Raw genomic sequence first — 24,485 nt, 5'->3', positions numbered from 1 at the left:
TTCTAACTAGTTGTAGCTACAGGGATTAATATTAGCAAAGCATTTCAGGCTAATAGAAGTTCTCTTCAAAATTAAAATTTTGACTTCATATCTCATAATTCTTGCTTATAATTTTAAATCTGCATATTACATTGATTATTTTATTAGTGTTTATTTATTTGCTACCTATGTCTGTGGCACAACTTCATGTTTATACTATAATGCAACTTAAAATCATGGTATTTTTCTCTGTGTTCAGCTCTAGTTCAAGTGGTTGTGCTTTTCTCACGGCCCGGGAGAGACAAAGACTCAGAGTTAAATTAGCCAAAAGCCTGTTCATCTGCAGACAGTGTTTTGTCTTTAATGAGCTTACATTTCTTTCCCTCACTATAATCTCCGATTCTGGACACATTCCAGTGAAGCACTCAGCATGTGTTTGCATGGGTGGATGTGTGTGTATGTGTACTAGTCAGAGCGCACAGGCTTCTGTTTTTCTCCTGGCAAGATCACAGCCTAAGAACTGCAGCATTTTTTTCTCTTTTCTTTGTGGATGTATGTATGATTATTTGCTGAGGGAGAGAAAAAGAAACCACACCACTGCTCTTGTTGGGTGTTCTTCTTTTTGTGTCCTCCTTTGTTTTCATAAAAGTCCCAGTGGTTACATGGAGTTAGAATTGATTCCAGTTGTTACCTCAGGCCACATGATTTAGTGTGGCATCTTGTCTTCATACACTGCTGCTGCTGAATATATGTGGCTCATTTTGTGCCCTAACTCTACATACAGTTCAAGCAATTGACTCCAGATTTCATAATCTGTAGTCAACTATTAAATTAGTAGTAGCAAGAATTGTTTTTGTGGATGTATACATAAAGTGTATATATATATATATATATATATATATATATATATATATATATATATATATATATATATATATATATATATATATATATTAGGGCTGCATTAGGGCTGTAAGTTTTAAAGTATTATTAACGCATCAACTTTTTTAGACTATAACAGCGTCATTTTTTAACGCACGTTAATCGCGCATACAAACACAGGCGTCGTTCGCTTGCGTTCTTTTTGTTCCTGCTGCGCTCTCTGTACTGTTCCTTTGACCCACGGCGCTTTCCGTAGTTCCAGGAATGCTAAGTGTGCGGGAGAGACCGCAGCATAATAGATCTGTGCTTTGAATGGGCAAAAAGGCCCAGCAGACAAGGTATCCTGAATGACAAGTTTCTTTTTAAAGTTTTGCCCGAAGGCTCTCTTGACAAAACCTGAGTCGTCTCTCTATGTTGTCCAGGAGAAACGAGCGTCTCACTCATCAGAAAATATTAACCAGCTTGTGTGTTTGAGCAACTGGCTTAGTGCCAACAAGACAAAGAAATGAACTAAGTTATGTGGACTCCACTGCTGCTGCGGGTCCTGTTCAGAGCAAAGGAATATTTAAGCTTTTAGAAAATGTTCTACATGTAAAATGTTATGTTGTTGAGATGACTGTAAAAGCCAGTTATTGTAATTTCATTTGATTTATTTATTATTTTGCGATTAACTTAATTTTATTTGAATTAAATCTGTATTTCATAAAGCAATATTCACTTTATTTTATTAGTACATCTTTATTTTTGTCCTATGTTTGAGAAAAAAATAAAGTTTACAGAGTATTGTGAAGTACTGTTTGCTGTTCTGTAGTTTTGTACAGTTTTGATGAAAGCATAACACTTATTTTTTTTTTACAATTTTTGAATAATTATTGGCCAGAATTTAAACAAGGATATTTTCATTCTTGTTTCTTAAAGTTGCTTGAAAAATAATGTTAAAAAAAAACTTTTTGTATAAGCATGTTTTTTACATGTCATTTATTTCACAAATGCATTTTTAAAATGCCTAAATAGGCTTTTGCCCTTTCGGAAATACAAAGATAAAATATGCAAATAATTTGCGATTAATCTCGAGCTAACTGTTTATATTATGTGATTAATCACGATTAAAAATTTGTTATCATTTGACAGCACTAAAAAATATATATATATATATATATATATATATATATATATATATATGTATTTAATGAATCAAAAATTTTATCTTTTTGATTGACTTATGATTAATTGATAAGCAGCCATGTTAAAATTCTTAATTTTCTCTTTTGTCAAAGAGATCTTTCCATTGTATGAGGGACGACATATTTTTTTTTACTATATCCTGAGTTAAGAAATAAATAGTGCAGCATTTCAACAAGTTATTTCAATAAATAAATGTGTGAAACACTTATGAGTTCTATGAGATGTAAAACTATTCTTAAAACACAGGGTACATTGCTCTGCTATACTGTTCGAGACAGACACAGCACTGCTGATGCAGATAACTCCTCTGAAAAAGTTTAATAACGTGTTAAGGCTCTGTGTTTGCACCTTGAAGCTCTATCTCTCTGGTTCTTTTTCCTGAAAAGAGATCACTCGGGACAAACTCTTTAAATAACACTTCATAACTTATATTTATTAAATAACCAGGTGACATGACAGCAGATTCTGATAGAAATTGTAATCTTACTCAGATCAGAGAAGTTGCTTAGAGTTTCCAGAAGGCAGCTGCTTACCAACCAGACTCACCGCTCAGGAAGTGGCCCCGATTAACAGTTAAAAAGGCATTTTATACATCTCCAGTCTGCCACATCATCTTATTTTACATCATACACGTTAGCAGATCAGCAGAACTTCCATGGCTCCAGCCTTATCAAAATATTACACTTTGTTCTTAGCTGAAAGATTGTAATCTTCATGAACTGACTGTACATATGAAGTTTTAATGTGGACTTTCTTGCTTAAAAAACATATTAAAACTACTTTTTACCCACTGCTCACAGCAAATATAGAAAGTCACTCTCTGCCATTGAGCACAGCAGCAGATGCATCTGGGCACACTTTGGACAAGCATAAAAAATGAAGCAGCAGAAGCTTTTTTGCTGCTTCCAGGGCTTGCGGTCTGACTGTAGAATTATTCATTAAATTAAGCCAAGCGACTCTCGATTTCATCCGCCATTGTTACAGTTAAAGAGAGGATAGGGTAGCTCCGCCCAACGCACATTAGAACCACTTTTCGACCACGCAGCTAGAGCAGAATGATGCTTCAGCCATGCATTAGAACTAAACTTGTACAAGCATCAAAAATGAAGCAGCACGCATGTTTTTGCTGCTTCTGCTGCGTGCGGTCTGACCGTAGCATAAACATAAAAAAAGAGCCACCATGGAATACACCATGATATACGAAGTATATCCGTGTGTTAGAGGGACCCACTTCAAGTTAAGACCTCAGTCTATTTGAGAATCTGTGGCAAAACTTTAAAACTGATTTGAACAGATGCTGCATTTTGATGAAGGATATTTGTTAATGGGAAAAAAACTAAACATTGCCATGATGTGCAAAGGAACATTCCCTAAAAGGCAGAAGGTGGGTCTATTAGTTTGTGTTGAGTGACGGCATAAAACCCCAGAGAAACACATTGAACAAATTGAAGTTTGTGGTTTTAACCTAAAATATGTGCAAAGGAGCAATGCAATGTAATTGTATAAGCCGTAGAGACATTTAAGGGGAATGAAAAGAAACACACAGGAAGACACTCCTGAATAAATGGCTCTTTATATAACAAGCGCTTATCTGGGAAGCAGCAGAATGTTTTCCCCTGTTATTGTCACAGGATGTGTCAAACCATTTGCCCTCTCATCTATATGTGCTTTTATTGTGCTGCTGTGTATCTGCACTAATCATTACCTTCTGTGATGCCTTTTCTTTAACGGTTAATTGTTCAGTTGGAGCCTGAATTTCTTCTGAGTCGCCCATTTAAGGCCGCTGACACGTGTGCATACACCGAAATTGTGAATAAACACCAAACAGAATGTGGGACATAGTCAAGCATTCCCAATAAAGCACACATGCTCATCCTGAAGCATAAACACACGACCAGCTCTGTCTGTGTTGCTGCAGTCTGATTTTGATTAGAGCCTCATCTTTTTTGGATTGCAGAAATGGCCCAGAGGTTTAGTGGGTTGGTGGTTTGTTGTTGGTGCCAGCACGCAACTGGTTGAACAGGAACTTGGATGGTGTTTAGGTCCAAAAATTGTGGTTTAGATGTTTACAAAGAAAAAAGCTAGTTAAGTCAGAAGCCAAATCCTTTTAGATCATAGTGCCCTGCAGGCAGCTGGAATCTGGTCGGGTAAAGATGGGTTCTCAAGAAACTACATCAATGAAGAATTATATTTAGACGGATGTGCAAATAAATCTATCCATGGCATAGGTTGGACTCCTTTGTTTTTCTTTTCTTATATTAAAAGTTCTACGTTCATTTGTTCTTTGCTTTGAATACTAAAGAGGAAAGTTTTTTCTAGAGTTTTTTGCACAAGTTCGCTCCATCTGGCGGCCATTTGAAATGACACCAGTGTGGTGCATATGCCTCAGTGAAGAAAAAAAAGTTGAAAATCGTTAAACATATTATAGTTAGTTTGAACAGGTTTAACCTGTTAAGCAAAATGTCGGCTGATTGGAGCTCCCTCCTCCTTGTTCCCCAATATGTAATCTCTCACCGACCGGACTCTTTTTCCTCACACTAGAAAAGAGTTTTTTTCTAACTTTGCATGCAGTCTGTGATGGAGTATGAGGAGTACTTGTAGATGGTCTTTTGTATTTCCGTAAAAATTCAAAAAATATCCACTGGACTTGGTTTCCAAGATTTGAAGATGTTTCTCCACCTCTCCAGGAAGCTTTCTCAATTCAAATGTCTGGATCCGCAGTGATTGAGAGTCTTATGTAGACAAAGCCTTGTATCGCTTGGAAAGATGCAAATGGAAACCGATGAATGGGTCGTTTGGTTCCATTGTTAGCCTGTAATATCTGAAACCTGTCTATGATTCTGAGGATCGGTCATTAAAGGGGGGGATTGCCGTTAAGGGGGGGATTATCTCCTGTAATAGCTGAAACCTGTCTATGATTGTTAAGAGTCGGTCGTTAAGGAGGTATTGTTCACCGGCTGGAGTGGGTAGGTCTTTTGTAATCCATCTTCACAAACTGTTGTTCCTGCACGGCAGAAATGATCTATAAATAAGTTAAATTGTCTTAAATTAAGTGTTTTTACCCTGAATTTGAGTGGTTAAATAAGATGATCTGCCAATGGAGTTGGTATTTTTTCTCTTAAAACAAGATAATTAGATAATCTGTACTTGAAATAAGACAATACAATATTTTTTCTCACAGTGTTAATTGTCTCGTTCCATTGGAAAAGCCTCCTCATTTTTTGTTGTTTGTTTTTTGTAGTTCTTTGTAGTTTGTTCTCTCTTGTGGTGGAGTCTCAACAAAGTAGGCAGGTTAATGAGAGTGTGCATAGAACGCAACATGCGTCGCAGTTAGTTTGTTTCAGGTATGACTCAGATTTTGATTTACCGGTATGCCCAATATTGAAGCATGGTCTGCGCTATGTTATTCCACACCACAACGCAAGAGGGACAGTCACAAGCTCTCTATGGGTCTAGATACGGCCAAGGCGGTGAGGAAGTGGGATTCAGGTGGAAAAATGGTCCCAGCGTTCTCGTGCACCTCGCTCTTCTAGCTGGTCCATCTTCGCGAGTCATTTTCCACAATGGCGGTCATACAAACAAAACAAGTCGGTAAGGTACTAAACAGGAAATACGCATAGTGTAGAGTGGATGCAGATTTGACCAATCAGAGGCCTCCTTTCTGCGGCACTGTCTGTGGTCACCTACAATTTTAGAGAGGTGCAGCAGAGTGTCTCCGGAGGGGGCGGGGACGTCTCTGCGTTCACCGCGACACACACACAGATGACCTGGTTATTCTTAATTATAATAATGGCCAATTATAAGTCAGCCTTTATGGTCTTTTTACACCAAACCGTTTTAGCCAAACCGTTTTAGCCAAACCGTTTTAGCCAAACCGTTTTAGCCATCAGGGCTTGTGGTTTGCATGCAAAGTCTATTAGAAACGGCTTCGTGGAGATCAAGAGGTCCAAAGGCTCAGTTTGAGCATCGGGAACGACAAGTCATGCTGCATTTACAGTGTTAAAAGCATCAAGTTTTAAGTGTTCAAGGGTCTAGAGCAGGGGTGCTCAAGTCCAGTCCTCAAGAGCTACTAACCTGCAACCTTTTGATGCAACGGTTTTTAACACACCTGAATCAGATGAGTGGCTCGTTGCCATGCTTCTGCTGGGCTAAATGAGGGAATTGAGATTTTTGATTCAGGTGTGTTACAGAAGAGATGCATCTAGAAGTTACAGGATGGTAGCTCTTGAGGACTGGACTTGAGCACCCCTGGTCTACAGCAACAAACACTAAGTTTTTCAGCTTGACGCAGAGCATCTACCAATCACAGAAACTGATTCAGGACCTTATCGAGACGCTACATCAGGCTGTGATCTCTGCTTCTAGAGAGTTCAACATAAAACTAGGAAAAATGAACTTCTCTGGTTTGATCAAAAAATGGTTTATTTATGCACAAGAAAGAGAAAGTGCTGTGATTGTTAAAACGCCACTAAATCATTTTCTTACTTAACTATGGAGAAACTGTTTAAAAATACCTACAATGACTAAAGAACTTTAGAACCTGGTGGCAAAACATATCCAGTATGGTAATCTGGAAGTTGCACTTCTTACCACAAACTTAAAAAACTCTTTATATTCCCTTTGAGCCGATAAAAACACCCATCAGCGTGGTCGGCTTCAGTGAGCTTTTTGCGGAGTCTGCTGCTCCCAACAAGAACAGAACATCTTAGTTAGATCATAATCTCGACAGTACAGATTACATTTTTGGGCGGACTTTCTCGCTTAAAAACATGTTGAAACTACTTTTTAAAAATAAAATAAAGCTAAGCATCTCTCTATGGTGCAAAGAAACATGAGTGTGGAGGTTTTAGAGATTTTTCTGCTTCAGCCCAGTTGATTTCCATTGATAGCTGATTAACAGCCTTTTGCTGAACTGTAATCATTAGATCAGCTGTGCTGAAGCAGAGAAACCTCTAAAACTTGCAGGACAGCGGCCCTTGAGGACTGACTTTGGACACGCCTGCACAGCGTCTGACTTCAAAACGCACAAGCGTCCAAGTTTGGGTTTTGGCACCTTTTTGACACTAAGAACTTGGTGTGAACGCACCATTAAAGGAAACTACAGTTAATAGAGGAAAGCTCATTTTACATGTTGGGCAATTGCAAGCTGATGTATGAGAAAGAAACAAAAATTAAACTTTTGACACAATGGAAGCTTTTATAGATTACACTGAATTTACTCTTAAGGTTTAGATGCTAAGAAAGTAATTTTCTAGTGAAATTAATTCAGTGAATTTTCAAAAAATTCAAATGCGCTAAAGTCAAACTTAAGGCAGAGAGATCCAGTTAATCACTCCAGTTCATTTAGAGTACAACCTAACTTTATAGCCAGATTTCAATTTAAATGACATTCTTAAGTTATAGCTACCAGCTGGTTTATTTAAGCATATGATTCTTTAGAATGAATTATTTTATTTAATGTTAAATTTACAATGTAGAGTTTTACCCAATATTTGACACAAACTCAAGATTGCATTGAGAAATGGTTTGAACAAGTTGCTGCCTTAAAAACTATTTCCACAAACAAAAGACAAGATGTGCCACATTAGATGAACATGTTATCTGTGAAACAGCCTGAAGCACCTCCTGTACATTCAGCTTAAGTTTTAAATTAAATTTAAATCTGACATGAAATTAAAACACCTTATTGAATTATTATGGAACCTAATAAAACTAGAAAAATCGAGGAAAGAAACATCATTCTGTCAAAAATCAGGTGCAAGTCGGATCATTTAATGTATTCTGTTGGTCAATAATAGAAATGGCTTTTGAAAATCTAAAAAAATAAAAGTCCTCCGATCTGAGCAGCATGTCTTGTTTGTGCAAACAGGAAGTTTTGACACATCAAGTGATTTGTTCTCTTTGCTCCATGACACTTATTCAGAAGACAGTGACGACAGACTGGGTCTTAGGTCTGTTTTGTAACCCAATCTAAGTCACATGGACCTCAGATTGTGTTGCAACACTGGTTAAATCTGGTGTAGATGACATTCATGTTTAAAAGTGATACTTTAAAAACTTTCAGTGTTGAATTTACTGACATCCATCATTTTCACTTAACTACATTTAGTTGTTGTTAGCTCTGTTGCCTTGCAGGACTATGGTTGTGGGTTTGAGGTCTGATAGATGGCAAAAAAAAAGCATATTCATTGCTGTTTAAATATGTAAAGTCAACAAACAACGTGAATAAATTTTTTGATTTGAATTTTTGATTTGCACTTGGTCCTTATTATAGGCTAGGAATGTACACCCCCCCCCCCCCCCCCCCCCCCCGAGGAAAGTGGTACACCCCTTACTAGTTGGTGGTGATAATGCACGATAAAAGATGTTCACCAACGGCCTGTGACACAACCACTGACGTTAAACGGTGCATGCTTTGAAAACATTTCAGTAACGACAAAAAGTTAAATTGGTGATTTTATTTTAATTTTCTCCCTTCCATTTGGTGGTGGTTCACGAACAACCTTCACGCACGCTAGCGCCACCAACTGAAAAGGAGTGTAACAGCTTCATCAAAGGTTTTTAATTCGTATTATTAAGTTTGTCATTTTTATTTTAGGAAAACTGTAACCTGTTAGGAACTTCTAAACTTAAATTTTCACGGATTCAAAACATTTGATGTCAAATATTTGTAGTTGACAAGGAAGAAATCTAAAATGTATTCTCTCCTCTCCTCTCCTCTCCTCTCCTCTCCTCTCCTCTCCTCTCCTCTCCTCTCCTCTCCTCTCCTCTCCTCTCCTCTCCTCTCCTCTCCTCTCCTCTCCTCTCCTCTCCTCTCCTCTCCTCTCCTCTCCTCTCCTCTCCTAAATAGTAATTATCTTCTACTATCGGTATGTATTTTGTCTCTGAGTTGGACTTGCGACTGGTTCTCATTGACAGCTGCAGATAAAGGCATCTGTAATCATGAATGTTGTCTTCAGGTGAGATTCTGACAACTCAAAGGTTTCTTTTAGGACCTCTCCACCTCAGACTTTTAGAAGATGATGTGCTCTGCCAGAAAAGTGGCTATCAGTCTGTTAAATTAATTCAAATGTACAGAGGAATGTGAAATTGAGAGTAGTAGGGAGAGCCAGGGGAGAAGCAGGAGAGGACAGATAGAGAAGTGAGAGAGCGGATAGAGTAAATAAACATAGCCGGGAAGTGTTGAGTCCACGCACAGGACGTGGCTCGGTTTGTGTGTATTTATCAAACCCAGCTGGCTCCCATTTACCCAGGAATGAGTCTGCACCTCTCAGAGGTCTGCGCCTGCCTCGCTTTGAAGGCCCCTGTGTCGTCTCTGCGTGTTGAAAAAATAATCCGCTTTTCTAATGGACTCTCTGGTGTCTTTGAACAATTAAAAAACATATCACACGTATGTTGCCTTATGTGCACATTTTAAACATATATTTACTCACAAACACCCGTACACACACACGGATAAACACAGATTTCACAAGCGTTCACTTAGACCCCTAAACAGCCACTAGGGGATGGATTTAATTGCTTCCAGATGGAGGTTTAGGACATAGCACTCACCAACACAGACAAAATCTGGCTTTGTTGAAGTCAGCAGAATTACTCTCGTCTAATTAATTAAGTGCTGGTGGATGGGAAATCACGGAAATGGATTTCCTCTGGATTTTTAATCCAAAATAAAATCTGGAATCTGAAAAGCGACTCTTTTACAGATATTTTGTACACCGCCTTTCTTTTTAATGCTGAACTACCTGTTTGGGTTTATTTTTTTTGCAGATGTGGCCTACACCTACACTGAGCCCCTCATATTGAGGATAAACGGCAGTCCTGAAAGGTTGTTAGATGATGATGGAGATAACTGCAACACAACGCTCACAGCACCCAAAGAGAGTATTACATGTGAGTAAAGCAACTTCACCGACACACACCATCGGTTCGGTTTCCATTACTGATTTCTCCTCTGATGAGTCATATTATCCTGACCTTTTAACAAATACCCAAGAGAATTAGGTCGGTATCCATCCACACACTTAACTTTTTGAACACGACCAAATCTCCACCCATATCTGAACTTTGAGGTTTGTGCTCAGAACCCAAAAAAACAAACGTCTCTTGATTTTTTCCAGTTTCCTCTGTTCTCTGTCAGGTCTTTCTTCCTGGCTTCCTTTCTTTGGATTGTTACAGTGTCAGCCCTTCCCAGACTTTGCTTGTTATTTAGGGTCCGCTGGACCCTAAATTTGGCTGTCATTTGGCTCAGAGTTTAAAGGTACACTATGCAACCGGTGTTGATTTTCCAGTGAGGCTCCCTCCAGAGGGCGAAAGTAAAAGTGCACTGTCGTAAATATGCTCAGCTGTTCTCCTGGTTTCTCCGTCAAGCCAGGCGCGGTTGTTTTGAGCTTAGCAGCGAATGACTAACGCTGCGTTCACACTGGACGTAGCTGGCGCGACAGAAGCAGCGAGTTTACATGCAAAGTCAATGGTTGACGCGCGTCAAGGCGTAGCAAAAGGTCCCGCGGCGCGTTTTGAGCACCAGGCGCAGCACGTCTGAGCAGCTGAAGCAGCGCGTCGGGTGCGTTTAACGCAGGGAGAGAGACACAGCGCTGATGATCTCTCCTCTTAAACAGTTTAGTGACGCCTAAATTAACTTAAAATGCAGGAAATCTGCTGGCAGAATATGCAGTTTGGATTATTTAGATGAAAAACACCTACCAGCTGCCGCGGTGAACCGCTGCTGATGAAGGGATCCATACTGTTGGCGCCCCGCTGGTATGTGGGGGTCTGAGCGGCTCCGACAGAAAAAATATTGAAGGCAGGATAATAATCTGAATGAACTGACTGCACTGATTACGTTTTCAGGTGTATTTTCTCACTTAAACACATATTAAAACTACTTTATTCCCACTGATCACAGCAAATATAGCTGCAAGGCAGAGAAAGGATAGTGAAGCTCCGCCCAACGCGCCTCAGACACAGCCGGAGCAGCTAAGCTGCTTCAGCCGCGCATCAGAACTAACTGGTACAAGCAGCAAAAAGGAAGCAGCAGACGCGATTTTGCTGCTTTTGCTGCGTGAACGTAGCATAACTGCACAAAGATCACCACTGTGCTAGCAACGAGAATGCTTTTAACTGGGGGGTGTAGCAGTTCTCGCCGTAAAGCAAGACTGACTCTCACGAGACTTCTGAGCCTGTGGGTGCGGGTCGGTGCTCCTGCAGTTGCAAGTGCGGTATTTCCCCCACAGACCACCAGGGCGGCCGAGAATACCTTTGTTCAACCTGAAATGACTCATTTAATCATCCAAAACGTTATGGAACACATTAATTAACTGAAAAATGTTGCATAGTGTGCCTTTAAATCTTGATGTTTTTTTTTATATTTTTTAAGTGAGCCTATTTCTCCAGTTAATCCCATTTAAAACATTATGTACGCAAAGGTCTTTTAAGTTTTCTTTTTATAGATAAAATTTTATGCCATTATTGTTCCCAGCAAAGGAAACATTTTGTAAATGGAAATAGAAAAAAAAAAATACATTATGTAAATCAAAAAAAGCAATCCGGAAATTAAACTTTAAAAAATGATTTAATAAACTGTTTTAGGTTGTGTCTATGCTCTTTTCTCAGATTGTATTTCTTGTTCCAGATTACATTTCTTTATTTTTTTTATTTTTTTCCAAGTCTACTTTTTAACAGATTTTACTTTTAATTGTTTATATAATTTGTATTTTTTACATTGAGATTTACGAATTGCATTCTTTTCAAATTGCATTTCAAACAGTACATTCTCTTCTCTTCAATCTTAATTGAAGTGCATGCTCTTGACACGCACATTGAATCAGAATTACTTTATTAATCCCTTGCAGGAAATTCTTTTAAATGTTTTATTTAAATAAATAGCAGAAAAATTAAAGTTATAAAAGACAAAAATGGAATAAACTAGTAAAATACTAGTAAATATAAATAGGAGCTTCTGCAAAAGGCTGCACACGTGTTGATGCATGCACACTGTTCTACCAATACAATATAGTGCTAAAGTCTTGCAGACCAATAGAAACGCGTTTTGGCTCCTCAGACCAGAGGAAAACCCGCCCCCAGAAGTGAATAGAATCATTAAAATGCAATTTGAAAAGAGCACATTCCCAAATCCTGTCCTCAAAAACAGAAATGGAAAAAAAAATCAAAATAACTGAAAATATAAATTCTTTAAAATTGTATGAAAATTCAAACATTGCCATTTGATGAAAATGAAACAATTACATATGAAAACTAAATTAATAATAATAATAAAAAAAATTAAATTAGAAAACAGCAGAGTTCCTCTCAAACTTTTTTTTTTTTTTATGAAATTTTTTCAACATTTTATTCCTGGATTGCGTTTCTTTCAAATTTCCATTTACAATAAAATTCTCTCTATAATTCCTAAAAAACTGGACTTTAGGTAAGTGAAAAACTCCAGGCTCAGGCTGCATGACTGCTGCTTGCAGCCAAACATTTACACAGGAAGATTCGCTTTAAAAACAATGACACACATAAATTGGTTTATATATTGCCAGCCCTGACCTTCCTATTATTTTTACCCTTGCATCTTTAGACTACCTGAAAGGCCAAGTATTCACACCTCCCAAAACCTTGTCTTTCTTTAAAAACTTGAATAAACTTGGTTTAATGAAACCATGAAGGAGGATATGTGGACCACAAACCTTGAAACACGTAGTCTGATAAGTGTGCTGTAGATTTCTATTTAGTCCAGAGGAGTTTTTCCTCTCCACTGTCGCTATAAGCATGCTTGGTGTAAGGATAGCCTTTGAGTCAATGAGTCAATACAATTAAGTGGTTGTCCTTAGATATAAAACTTTGAATCAATCTGACTGTATGAGCTGGTTGACTTGTCTCTGTTGTACATTGGCGCTATATAAATAAGCTGAATTCAATTATTTTGAAAGCCCTATTTATAATATAATGTAAGGTTTTGTGAGGTTGCCTAACTGCTAAAGAGTAAATAAATATATTTCCAACACATTATATTCAGAGGATGACACATCAGAAGGAACAAAGATGGTCAGACTTCACGGGGAGATGGATGGAGGTAGAAGCAGAACTAAAACCTCTTCATTCTGGACAGGACCTCCCTGATTATTGCATCAATGTTTGTTGTTTGCAGTGTGGTAGAGTGGTTGAAAAATTCTAAGGAAGGACGAGATCAAGTCTGCTTACATAACTCTAAATACACTGACTGAAGTCCAGCACCTGTTAGGGCCAACAAGCATTTTGGTTAAAAGGTTTTCATAAAACATGCATGCATTGCATTTTATCACCTAACTTGTTTTTTTTTTTTTTTTTTCTTAAGGTTTTATCATCACAACCTTTCATTAGTTTGAGTTCGAGGAGTCACTGACAGCACTAGCTAAAATCAACCAAGGCCAAATTGAGCAGCTGCACAATGTGGTGCTTTAACGGTATTTAATAGTTGGGCTGGTTGATGTAGACTTAGACAAACTTTATTGTATTTTTGTATACACAGAGTGTAGTAGGGATTGTAAAAAAAAGTCAGCCAGGTTGGTATGATGTTTTTTAGAGTCCAGTTTAGAGTTCAACAATCTGATGGCAGTGGGGGAAAGGCTGCTGCAGAACCTGCTGGCCCTGCATCGAATACTAGAAGCCTCTTCCCAGACGGCAGCAGGGAGAACAGTCCATGGTGGGGGTGCGAGTCAATGATGATGTCAAGGGGCTCAGGACACGCATCGCTGGGATGAAATGTCTTTAATGGAGGGAAGAGGAGCCCCTATAATCTTCTCTGCTGTTCTCACCACTCTCCTCACCTTCTTCCAGTCTGAGACGCTGCAGCCTCCACACCACACAGTGAGACAGCTGGTCAGAACGCTCTATATGGTGCTTCTGTAGAAGGTGGTGAGGATGGGTGGGGGCAGGTGGGCTCTTCTCATCCTCGGCAGAAAGTACATGCGCCTTTGTGCCGTTTTGACCAGTGAGGAGGTATTTACAGTGTCTGTGATGTGCAACCCCAGGAATTTGGCCACCTCTACAGCTGAGCTGTTGATGAGCAGTGGAGTGCGGTTAGGACGGTTCTTCCTGTAGTCGACAATGATCTGCTTCATCTTTTCCACGTTCAGGATTAGGCTGTTGTCTCTACACCAGCCCTCCAGTTGCTCCACCTCCTCTCTGTAGTCCTAGCCATTGTCGTCTTTACTCAGCACGTGATATAAAGTGAGTTAGCTTTGACTAAAAAACAGTTTTTCAATGTTTGATAGTTGGCGAGTGAACTAAAAGCATTTTCTTTGCGTGGAGCAGCTCATATTTTCAGCAAATGGAAGAAAAAGTCTCTTGCCATCTTCCCCGTCGTTTACATCGCTCCAAATATCATTGGGAGTTTTCACAGCTTATTGCTGAATCTGAGGTTTTACTTATTAAATGCTTCTTCATTCATCTGTAGCGTTTTCTGTCAACATTTGCCAAAGAGAAACTCACTTTTACAAAATTGAACGAAAATTACTTTTTTTTTTTCACTTAAGCCTGTATTGTCTTTTATTTTACATACAGATTAGCAACATCTAAACTCGTTTACCAGATCTTCCTGAAGGAGCACCTCCCTCTCTCCTTTCATCGCTGAGAGCCATCAAAGCTCCAAGTCTCCTTTTAACGTTTTATATCATCAACCGCCGTTACTCGCTTTTCTTTCTCAAATTACAAGTCCTGTGGTTTCGTCTCAGTCAGAGAGAGACAGACGCCGTCTTACTCGCCTTGATGTGCAGACACAGTCGGATTTCTGAAACAATTCGGTCATTATTGTTTAAACCACTGGCGGTAAAAGGGAGTACACCCTCAAGCGTGCAACCCTGATGCATAAAACGACATGATAAAATATTTAGGGGAAGACCTTATTCCTGCAGAACAATAAGTAATAATAATAATAAAGCAGAGCCGTCCTCATACGAAGCCGTTAACCTTACAGCATGGTAAAAAAATGTAAAAATCCTCCACTGTGGCCTAAATCTGTCCATGCTTCCCCGCACAGTGAAGAGGATAGATGATTTAAGTGAGTGAGTGGTGATTGAAAGGAGGAATTTTGAGGCGAGGAAGAGGTTGTATAAGCTGTCATTTGAGAATGTGTTAGAGAGCTGCAGCCTGAGATCTTTTCTTCGAGTCCAAAGCCAGCAATAGGTGGCGTCATAATAGCTAGTTTGTACTAACTGAATATCCAACATTGTAGACAGGAAGTGGATAACTGGATAAGTAGGTGAACACAGCCTTGTATGAGGTAAGTAGATGAGCGGATGTCTGCTCTGACTCTACCTGCCCCGTCTGCTCTTTGTCTCTATTTTAAGTTCCTGGCAAACGACTGTAAATGCTCCTTTTCTCTTCTTTCTCTCTGCGTCATTCCGTCTCCCAGAATAAAAACTGTGAGAACCCGCCCACTCCATATGTTACTCTAGAAAGCTTACGCAACTATCAGGTGTTCCATGTCATCCCTCTAGGGTTAAATCAAACAATACTTGGCTAAACTTTTCACACCCCTTAAGCTTCTCCACATTTTCTAACTACGAAAACACACATTTAATGCACTTTATTTAGGATTTGCACTGATAAACCAAGACAAAGTAATGGAAGCAAAATTATGCACCAGGAGTTTCCCTTTGCATTCAGTCTACCAATTGACCCTTTAATGAAATTTCACCTTAGTGTCTCTACAAGCTTTGCACATCAACAGCCTAAAACCGTTAAGCAGTTGCTGTTAAGTAATTAGAGCTCAGTCACAATGAATTGCCAGTGTTTGTGAGCAGCAATTTTAATTCTTGCCAAAGATTCCTGTCTTTGATTATAGACCATTTTAATACAACATACCATTTTAATTATACAAGGCGTTGTCTATATAAGACTCAAACTCACTGCGGATCCAGACATTTGAATTGAGAAGGCTTCCTGGAGAGGTGGCGAAACGTCTTCAAATCTTGAAAACCAAGTCCAGGGGATATTTTTTGAATTTTTACGGAATGAACAGTCTGCTGTTCTTGTGAATTGTAACAGTAGTAGGGCTGAGGCTGATGACGTTTCACAGCATACGTGAATGCACAAGTGCACATAATGAGAAACGGCCGTAATAGGGATATTGGTTAAAAAGGTTAAAGCATGGATGCCAGTTTTTGCAGCCTTTAAAAAAAAATTTGTAAGGATTCTATCATTATGTTCTACTGGACAATTAGAACTGGCTGTCACCCTCATAAGTTCATGCTCCTTCTCAGAGCTCTCCTTTGCTGATTCTCTCGTACTCGCATGTCGACCTGTTCCTGTGCACTCGTGTCAACTTCTGTCACTTTTAGAGTGGAACCGAACTCAGAAATTGTAAAAGTGGGAAGCCTACTTTAAGGACATCCGGCTTCTTGAGACAGTACTGTTTTCATCCTAGTTGTGGCTAGTAACGTTAGCAAAGCCTCTTCAGGCTAATAGCTGTTGACTTAAAAAGTTGGATAAGTGAAGACATCCCCAAATAAATTCCATCTGAAAGGAAAAGACAATTAGAAGAATTTTATTGATACAATTATTTTAAGGCCTTGGTGCTCCGGCAGGAAACATTTGTGGCCTGAATTTTACTTTAATAATCATAAGCAGGTGTGTCAGAACAGGGATGTTTCCCCTCGGGCCTGAAACTGGGGGTGGAGTGGAAATAGATGGAGTTGATTCAGTCCGTAGAGTGCAGGTTGGCGAGACAATCTGCTTGAGCTGAATTGGAGAGATCCAGTAGACTGTGTGAGATGATACTAGTGCTTCACTCGGGACCTGGAAGATAGATGTCCAGCTTGGATAAACACAGAATTGCATGAACCTGTCCATGAAGAGAAAGCATGAAGCAAAAGTGGAGAGGAAAAACTCCCCTTTGGGAAGAAACTTCTCTCAGAACCAGGTTCAACATGGCGGCCTTCTGCCAGACCAGTTGAGATGAAACAGGAAACACAGTAAGAGTCCAGGAGGATTTACTCTCTGATAGGGAGGAGGTTGAAGAAGCACCATGGAAAAGCCAGATGGAGCTTAGCTACGATGGTGGAGAAGGGGATGGAGGTGGGTTGAATCTGGGTAGCAGACTGAGTCATGGACTTGAAGACCTTTTAAGATGAACTCTGGATGGTGATTGGGCTTCGTTGAGGTGTGGTTCAAAGCTGATTGGTTTGCGTTAGAGGCAGAGATCCTCTAATGATGAGGGCAAGTAATTTAGTTTCTTCAGTTTAAAGGAATAGTACACCCAAAACATGATTAGCCTTCATTTTCTACTCACCCCCATGCTGAACAACACTCTGGAGTACTTTTTTGATATCTCAAATGCATCTGGAGATCTGGGAGGCTTCTTGCTGTCTGCTGACATTCAAATAATGGAGGTCTATGGTGCCCGAGACAGAAAGGTCCATAAAAGTCCACAAAAAACGTGTCAATATTCCTCCATACTGCTCGTCCAATGTATTCCAAGTATCCTGAGTGGGTAGCATCCAGAATTTACTCGAAACGAAGTCATTTAGAATGTTTTTAGAGCATAAACAGTAGTGTATAGGATTTCCTGAAAGCGTGCACATGCGCGTTCACGACGCTACGGAAGCCGGCAGACCAAACCAGCGCATTCAGCTCGGCAAAGAACTCATGCTCTTCCTCAACACTAAAGTCCTCAGACATTTTTCTTTCGTTGTTTCTTTCTTTGCACAGGTAAACAGCACATTTCTTCTTCTACGCTTGCATTATTGGCAGAGCAGACGCTGAATGCGCACTTTCATCTGGTTTGGTATGCCGGCTTCCGTAGCGTCGTGAACGCGCATGTGCGCGCTTTCAGGAAATCCTATACACTACTGTTTATGCTCTAAAAACATTCTAAATGACTTTGTTTCGAGTAAATTCTGGATGCTACCCACTCGGGACACTTGGAATACATTGGACGAGCAGTATGGAGGAATATTGACACGTTTTTTGTGGACTTTTATGGACCTTTCTGTCTCGGGCGCTGGGCACCTCCATTATTTGAATGTCAGCAGACAACAAGAAGCCTCCCAGATCTCCAGATGCATTTGAGATATCAGAAAATTACTCCAGAGTGTTGTTCAGCATGGGGGTGAGTAGAAAATGAAGGCTAATCATGTTTTGGGTGTACTATTCCTTTAACTTCCACCTAGGCTTAATTTCAATCTGAACAAGTTACGTAAAGAAAAGACAATTAGAAGAATTTTAAGACTATGGCACTCGGCGGGAAACACTAGTGCTTCAGGTATATGACAAAAGGTATGTTTCACCTGCAAAAAAAAAAATTGCAGAGGTTTAGACCAGTATGTCAGCATGCTCAGAAGGAAGAGAAACGTTACTAGAAAGCTAAGAAATGTAGGACAACAGGTTGAGTAATAGAGGAGATGTGCTGCAAAGGCTTAAGCTGCATTTACACCGAATGCAGCAAGAGCAGCAAAAAACGCGTCTGCTGCTTCATTTTTGCTGCTTGTACCAGTTAGTTCTGATGCACGGCTGAAGCAGCTTTGCTGCTCTGGCTGCACGGTGGAAAAGTGGGTCTGACAAGCTTTGGGTGAAGCTTCTCTATCCTTTCTTTGCCCTGCAGTTATATTTGCTGTGATCAGTGGGAATAAAGTAGTTTTAAAATGTTTTTAAGTGGGAAAATCCATCTGAAGACTTAATCAGTGCAGTCAGTTCATTCAGATTACCATCCTGCCTTCCAATATTTACTCTGTCAGAGCATCTCAGACACCAACATACCGGCGGTGCGCCATCAGTAGGAATCCATTTCAACAGCAGCCTCCATAATCCAAACTGCAGGCACCAGGATAATAAAAGCGAACATGTTTTGTCGGCAGGTTTCAGCATTTTAAGTTAATTTAGGCGTTTCAGAGGAGTGATCATAGCGCTCTGTATCATCAGCGCTGTGTCTGTCTTCCTGCCAGCTCCCAGATCAACCATTGACTTTGCATGTAAACTCTCTGCTCCTGCTGCTTTCGGTGTGAATGCATTATTACCAAAAGGTGGCCGATGCCAGTGCAATATACTCTTGAAATTGGAACTTTCTATGAGCTGAGCTAACATTAGCTTTGCTGATTATATTGAGGGCCGTGAGGCCTAGATAAACTAAACATTCTAATCAGTTTTCAGCTTTTGTTAAAGATTTTTCCTTCCAATTCCAGCATTTCATTTATAAAATTATCAGTTGAATCAGGGGCGCACCTAAACATTTTTGATGTGGATGTCAACACATCTTTGGCGCCCCCCAGCACCCCCATACACTGCATACTCACTTTTTGCGCCACTGAGATGAAGACAGAGATGGCTGTTGGATATGAATCAGAATTCTACTCTTAAAGCAAAGAGCTACTAGACTGAAGAGGCTCTGCTAACGTTATCAGCACCAAATACAAAGAAAACAGCACAGTCTCTGGAGGCAGGATTTCTTGAAAAGCAAAAAAAGTCACAAAGGTTGACGTGAGCACACAGAAACAGGTCCACACACGAGTAGGAGAGAATTTACAGGAGCATTAAAAGCAAGACAGCAGAGAAGGAGCATGAACTCATGGTTGTGAAATAGGGGTGTCCTGAATACGCATGCATAAAGGAATCACACTGAGTGTATAAATGTCAGTGTTTTTTTCTTATATCAGCATTGGCCAATAAATGCATGCATTCGCCGATTCATTAATCCATTGTTTAAGCGACAAATAATGATGTCAAAATGATCTGCATCAACCCTAAAAAACTCTAAAAATTATTTCTTGTTGTAATCTTAGAGAAGTCTTATAGGTCCCTTTGGTTTAAACACTGCATGTTGCAGAAGCAGATGGACTTTCTCAGGCTAATGTAGAGAACTTCCACCTGTTTTACTGCAAACGTACACAGCTGTCTCTTTGACTTCCCACCAATTTTTGCTTTGTTTTGTCTGCTACAGTTGGCTTGTGTGTTTTGTGAGAGCTTTAAATGCGGCCTATGTCATTTGCAGGCAATAAATCAAACTTCTGTGTACGGTATTTTGCTTCGTAATGAGCGTTTGGACGTTATGAAAAAAAAAAAAAAAAACTGTGACTCAGGCATTTGGTGAGCTCACGGCCCACATCTGTGAAAGCCTGAGTGGGGGGGGGGGGGGGGGGGTGTTGGCGTGCGCGGGTGTACAGAAGCTCTAACCCTGTATGTTCTATCTTGCAGTGATGATGGCATGCGACTGGCTCTGGGTGCGTGGCGAGCTGTCTGAGAACAATGTGCAGAGACGTTTCCTAACATATGCGGCTGACTCGAACACAGTAAAACTTTTTCACCAGGTGATGTCATGAGCACGGTGTTGACTTTGACGTCACCGACGCGGCAGGATGCACGTTCCCAGATGTTAAAACTGCTCATAGGCTTGACTGGAAACAGCAGGACAGCTGTAATTAATTACTGACAGGATCACGGTAGCATTTATGGTGTAATATTTTTAGGCTGAGTTTTTTTTTTTTTTTTTGAGCGTGAGAAAGAAAAAAGTGGTATTTTGGTTCTGCAGGAAATTATGGTGCATGCTGAGAGGAGCTGTTTGCTATTATCTTCATCATCAAAGCGGTGCGCCTTGTTATGCTTTAAGTTTTTAGGACGTCTAGCAGGACTGTGACGTCGCTAATGATTAGAGTCAAGAACTCAGATTCACTTACCTTTCTTTTTGCTGGTTTCTTCTTTCTTAATTTTCCATTTGTCATGTTTAACCTTCTTTAATGGTTACAGCAGAGTAATAAGAGACAGGTATTTTTTGAAAAGTCTGCCTTTTTTAGGGCGTAATGTCTTTAAAACAATGTTTGTTAGTACTGGTTTATTATTCATTACTGATCTTGGGAATAAAGTCGATCCTTTATGTATTTTGTCAAACTTTAGGTCTTTTCTTTCAATATTTCAACAAAGTTCTGATTCATTAAGAAAACACAACTAAAACAAATGAGTCAAATAAAACAAAAAGTCAATAAAGCTGACACGGTTTGTTTCAAATTTGAACAAAAAGGATTAATTATGCCTGACCGATGATCAAATCAGATGGATGTTCACCAAACAGCCCAGTTTTAACAGACCTGTCAGTTTTTGGTCAGCTTTGCACTTTAAATTATTATGTTTAAGGCTGTCTGAGCTGTCCTGAACAATCATAGTAATTAGCTTATTATTTATTGATCTGGAAGTCAAACATTTTTTATTAGAAATCAACAATTTGAGGTCAGTTTTAATCTCTGTGTTTTGTAAATTATTGAAATGCCATCACTGGTTCCTGCAGTGAGATATAATAAAAGTCCATAATTAGAAACAAAGGTAATGTCATATCGCAGTATGAGGGAGAGCAGTGCAAAACACAGTTATCTAACAGCTAAACAAAATGACTCTACAAAGTTGTCCTTAATGTCTATATTTTTATCTCTAATGGCATCTTTCTTTAACTCTTTGTATTCTATATAAGCTATAAAGGTGATTCCAATGGATAAATAAAGTTGAGTCTTATAAACTTTATTTATTATTTTTTTCTTTCAGTGATAAGCATATTTACAGTTTCTTCAGTAAAACATTGGGGACTTAACATATTGTTTGTCGTTATCATGATAAATTTCTAGTTCTGATATGAATTTTGATGTATTGTCTTGATGATAAATATGAATTAATGATGATTAAACACAAAAATGGGTAAGCTATCAGAAATTTCTTTTTTTTTCTTTTCCATTGGGGCATTTGTAAATTTGAACTACATTATTAAATAAATAAAATAATTATATGATGTTTAGTGATGTAACTCATATTTTATGTAACTGGTCTGATAAAGAAGCCTATTGTATTTTTTATCATTTTCAGTGTTGTGATTGTGGGGCTAGGATTAGGTTTACAGTCACCTTAGAAAGACTGCAGAGAAGTAATGAAGAGTTTGTTTATTATTGGTGCATTTATCATTATTGTAATTGTACAACAAAATATCATGATAGGATATTAAATCCATATTTCCAAACCTTAATGCCAGCATTTCCTTATGTTTATATGTTTACATACAGGTGCTGGTCATAAAATTAGAATATCATGAAAAAGTAGATTGATTTCAGTAATTCCATTTAAAAAGTGAAACTTGTATATTATATTCATACATTACATACAAACTCATATATTTCAGATGTTTATTTTGTTTAATTTTGATGATTACAAATGACAACAAATGAAAATCTCAAATTCATCATATCAGAAAATTAGAATATTGTGAAAAGGTTCAAAATTGATGGCCCCTGGTGCCACACTCTAATCAGCTAATTAACTCAAACCACCTGCAAAAGCCTTTAAATGGTCTTTCAGTCTAGTTCTATAGGCTGCACAATCATGGGGAAGACTGCTGACTTGACAGTTGTCCAAAAGACGACCATCGACACCTTGCACAAGGAGGGCAAGACACAAAAGGTCATCGCTAAAGAGGCTGGCTGTTCACAGAGCTCAGTGTCCAAGCACATAAATAGAGAGGCGAAGGGAAGGAAAAGATGTGGTCGAAAAAAGTGTACAAGCAAGAGAGATAACCGCACCCTTGAGAGGATTGTGAAACAAAACCCATTCAAAAATGTGGGGGAGATTCACAAAGAGTGGACTGCAGCTGGAGTGAGTGCTTCAAGAACCACCACACACAGACGTATGAAAGACATGGGTTTCTGCTGTCGCATTCCTTGTGTCAAGCCACTCTTGAACCACAGACAGCGTCAGAAGCGTCTTGCCTGGGCTAAAGAGAAACAGGACTGGACTGCTGGTGAGTGGTCCAAAGTCATGTTCTCTGATGAAAGTAAATTTTGCATTTCCTTTGGAAATCAAGGTCCCAGAGTCTGGAGGAAAAGAAGAGAGGCACTTCATCCACGTTGCTTGAAGTCCAGTGTAAAGTTTCCACAGTCAGTGATGGTTTGGGGTGCCATGTCATCTGCTGGTGTTGGTCCATTGTGTTTTCTGAGGTCCAGGGTCAACGCAGCCACATACCAGGAAGTTTTAGAGCACTTCATGCTTCCTGCAGCTGACCAACTTTTTGGAGATGCAGATTTCATTTTCCAACAGGACTTGGCACCTGCACACAGTGCCAAAGCTACCAGTACCTGGTTGAAGGACCATGGTATCCCTGTTCTTAATTGGCCAGCAAACTCTCCTGACCTTAACCCCATAGAAAATCTATGGGGTATTGTGAAGAAGAAGATGCAATACACCAGACCCAACAATTCAGAAGAGCTAAAAGCCACTATTAGAGCAACCTGGGCTATCATAACACCTGAGCAGTGCCACAGACTGATCGACTCCATGCCACGCCGCATTGCTGCAGTAATACAGGCCAAAGGAGGCCCAACTAAATACTGAGTGCTGTACATGCTCATACTTTTCATGTTCATACTTTTCAGTTGGCCAACATTTCTATAAATCCTTTGTTTTTATTGGTCTTCAGTAATATTCTAATTTTCTGATATGATGAATTTGCGATTTTCATTTGTTTTCATTTGTAATCATCAAAATTAAACAAAATAAACATCTGAAATATATGAGTTTGTATGTAATGTATGAATATAATATACAAGTTTCACTTTTTAAATGGAATTACTGAAATCAATCTACTTTTTCATGATATTCTAATTTTATGACCAGCACCTGTATGTGTGTTAAGCCACAGATCAATGTTGCAATTTTTATTCATTTTCATTAGTTTTAACCACAATTATCTGAGAACCTATTAGATTTTTTTCCTACTCTAACTTATCCATGTTTAACTCGAGGGTTTCATCGTTTTCGTGGCCTTAAATGCCTTCCAGTCCATAATGAATTGTTGCCTTAACTGTGCCAAGACAAAGTGCTTACTGCTACTGTAGCTAGCATGCAGGGCTCTGCACACTAGGTGCAACCTTCTCTTTCCTTCTGTGTGGTAAGAAACCCCTTTAAGTCCATTACTGGCACAAAAAGGGCTGGATTAATAAAGTTAGTGCAGTATAGCAAATTGTGCCTCCTACCTTATTATGTAAGAACACTATCCAGATTAAGAAAGCAGCTCCGTACTGGTTTACTGAATCCAGATATCCTTTAGCCATCCATGTCATAACACGAAAGAAATGCACACGGATGATGCTGGTGAAACTGGTACAACAGCCTTCAGAAAAACAAAAGCAAACGTTTTCCAAATGTAACTAAAAGCTGAAACTCTTTTCTGAAATCTCAAATATATGAAATTGTGAACATACAGGCAGACACCCTGTCTACTTTTAAGGCTAGGCTTAAAACTTTCCTTTTTGATAAAGCTTATAGTTAGAGTGGCTCAGGTTAACCTGAGCTACACTATATTGCCAAAAGTATTTGCTCACCTGCCTTGACTCACATATGAGCTTAAGTGACATCCCGTTCCTAATCCATAGGGTTCAATATGACGTCGGTCCACCCTTTGCAGCTAGAACAGCTTCAACTCTTCTGGGAAGGCTGTC

The 24,485-nt window shown here is 39.3% G+C and overlaps 1 protein-coding gene across 2 annotated transcripts in view; it reads left to right on the top strand.

Annotated features, from left to right (window-relative positions):
• mdfi (MyoD family inhibitor) overlaps positions 1-24,485 on the top strand; it is a 61,288-nt gene that overhangs the window by 23,083 nt on the left and 13,720 nt on the right. The window contains exon 3 of one of the 2 annotated variants that reach the window (XM_038298141.1): positions 9,817-9,939. The exons of the other annotated variant lie outside the window; for it this stretch is intronic. Within the exon in view, the coding sequence (XP_038154069.1) occupies positions 9,817-9,939 (123 nt within the window). The remainder of the gene's footprint in view (positions 1-9,816; positions 9,940-24,485) is intronic. 2 annotated transcript variants of the gene reach the window in all.

This window comes from Cyprinodon tularosa, unplaced genomic scaffold, assembly GCF_016077235.1.
Source record: "Cyprinodon tularosa strain WSP-4 unplaced genomic scaffold, ASM1607723v1 ctg40, whole genome shotgun sequence".
NCBI lineage: Eukaryota > Metazoa > Chordata > Actinopteri > Cyprinodontiformes > Cyprinodontidae > Cyprinodon > Cyprinodon tularosa.
This window is presented reverse-complemented; position numbering and strand designations above follow the sequence as displayed.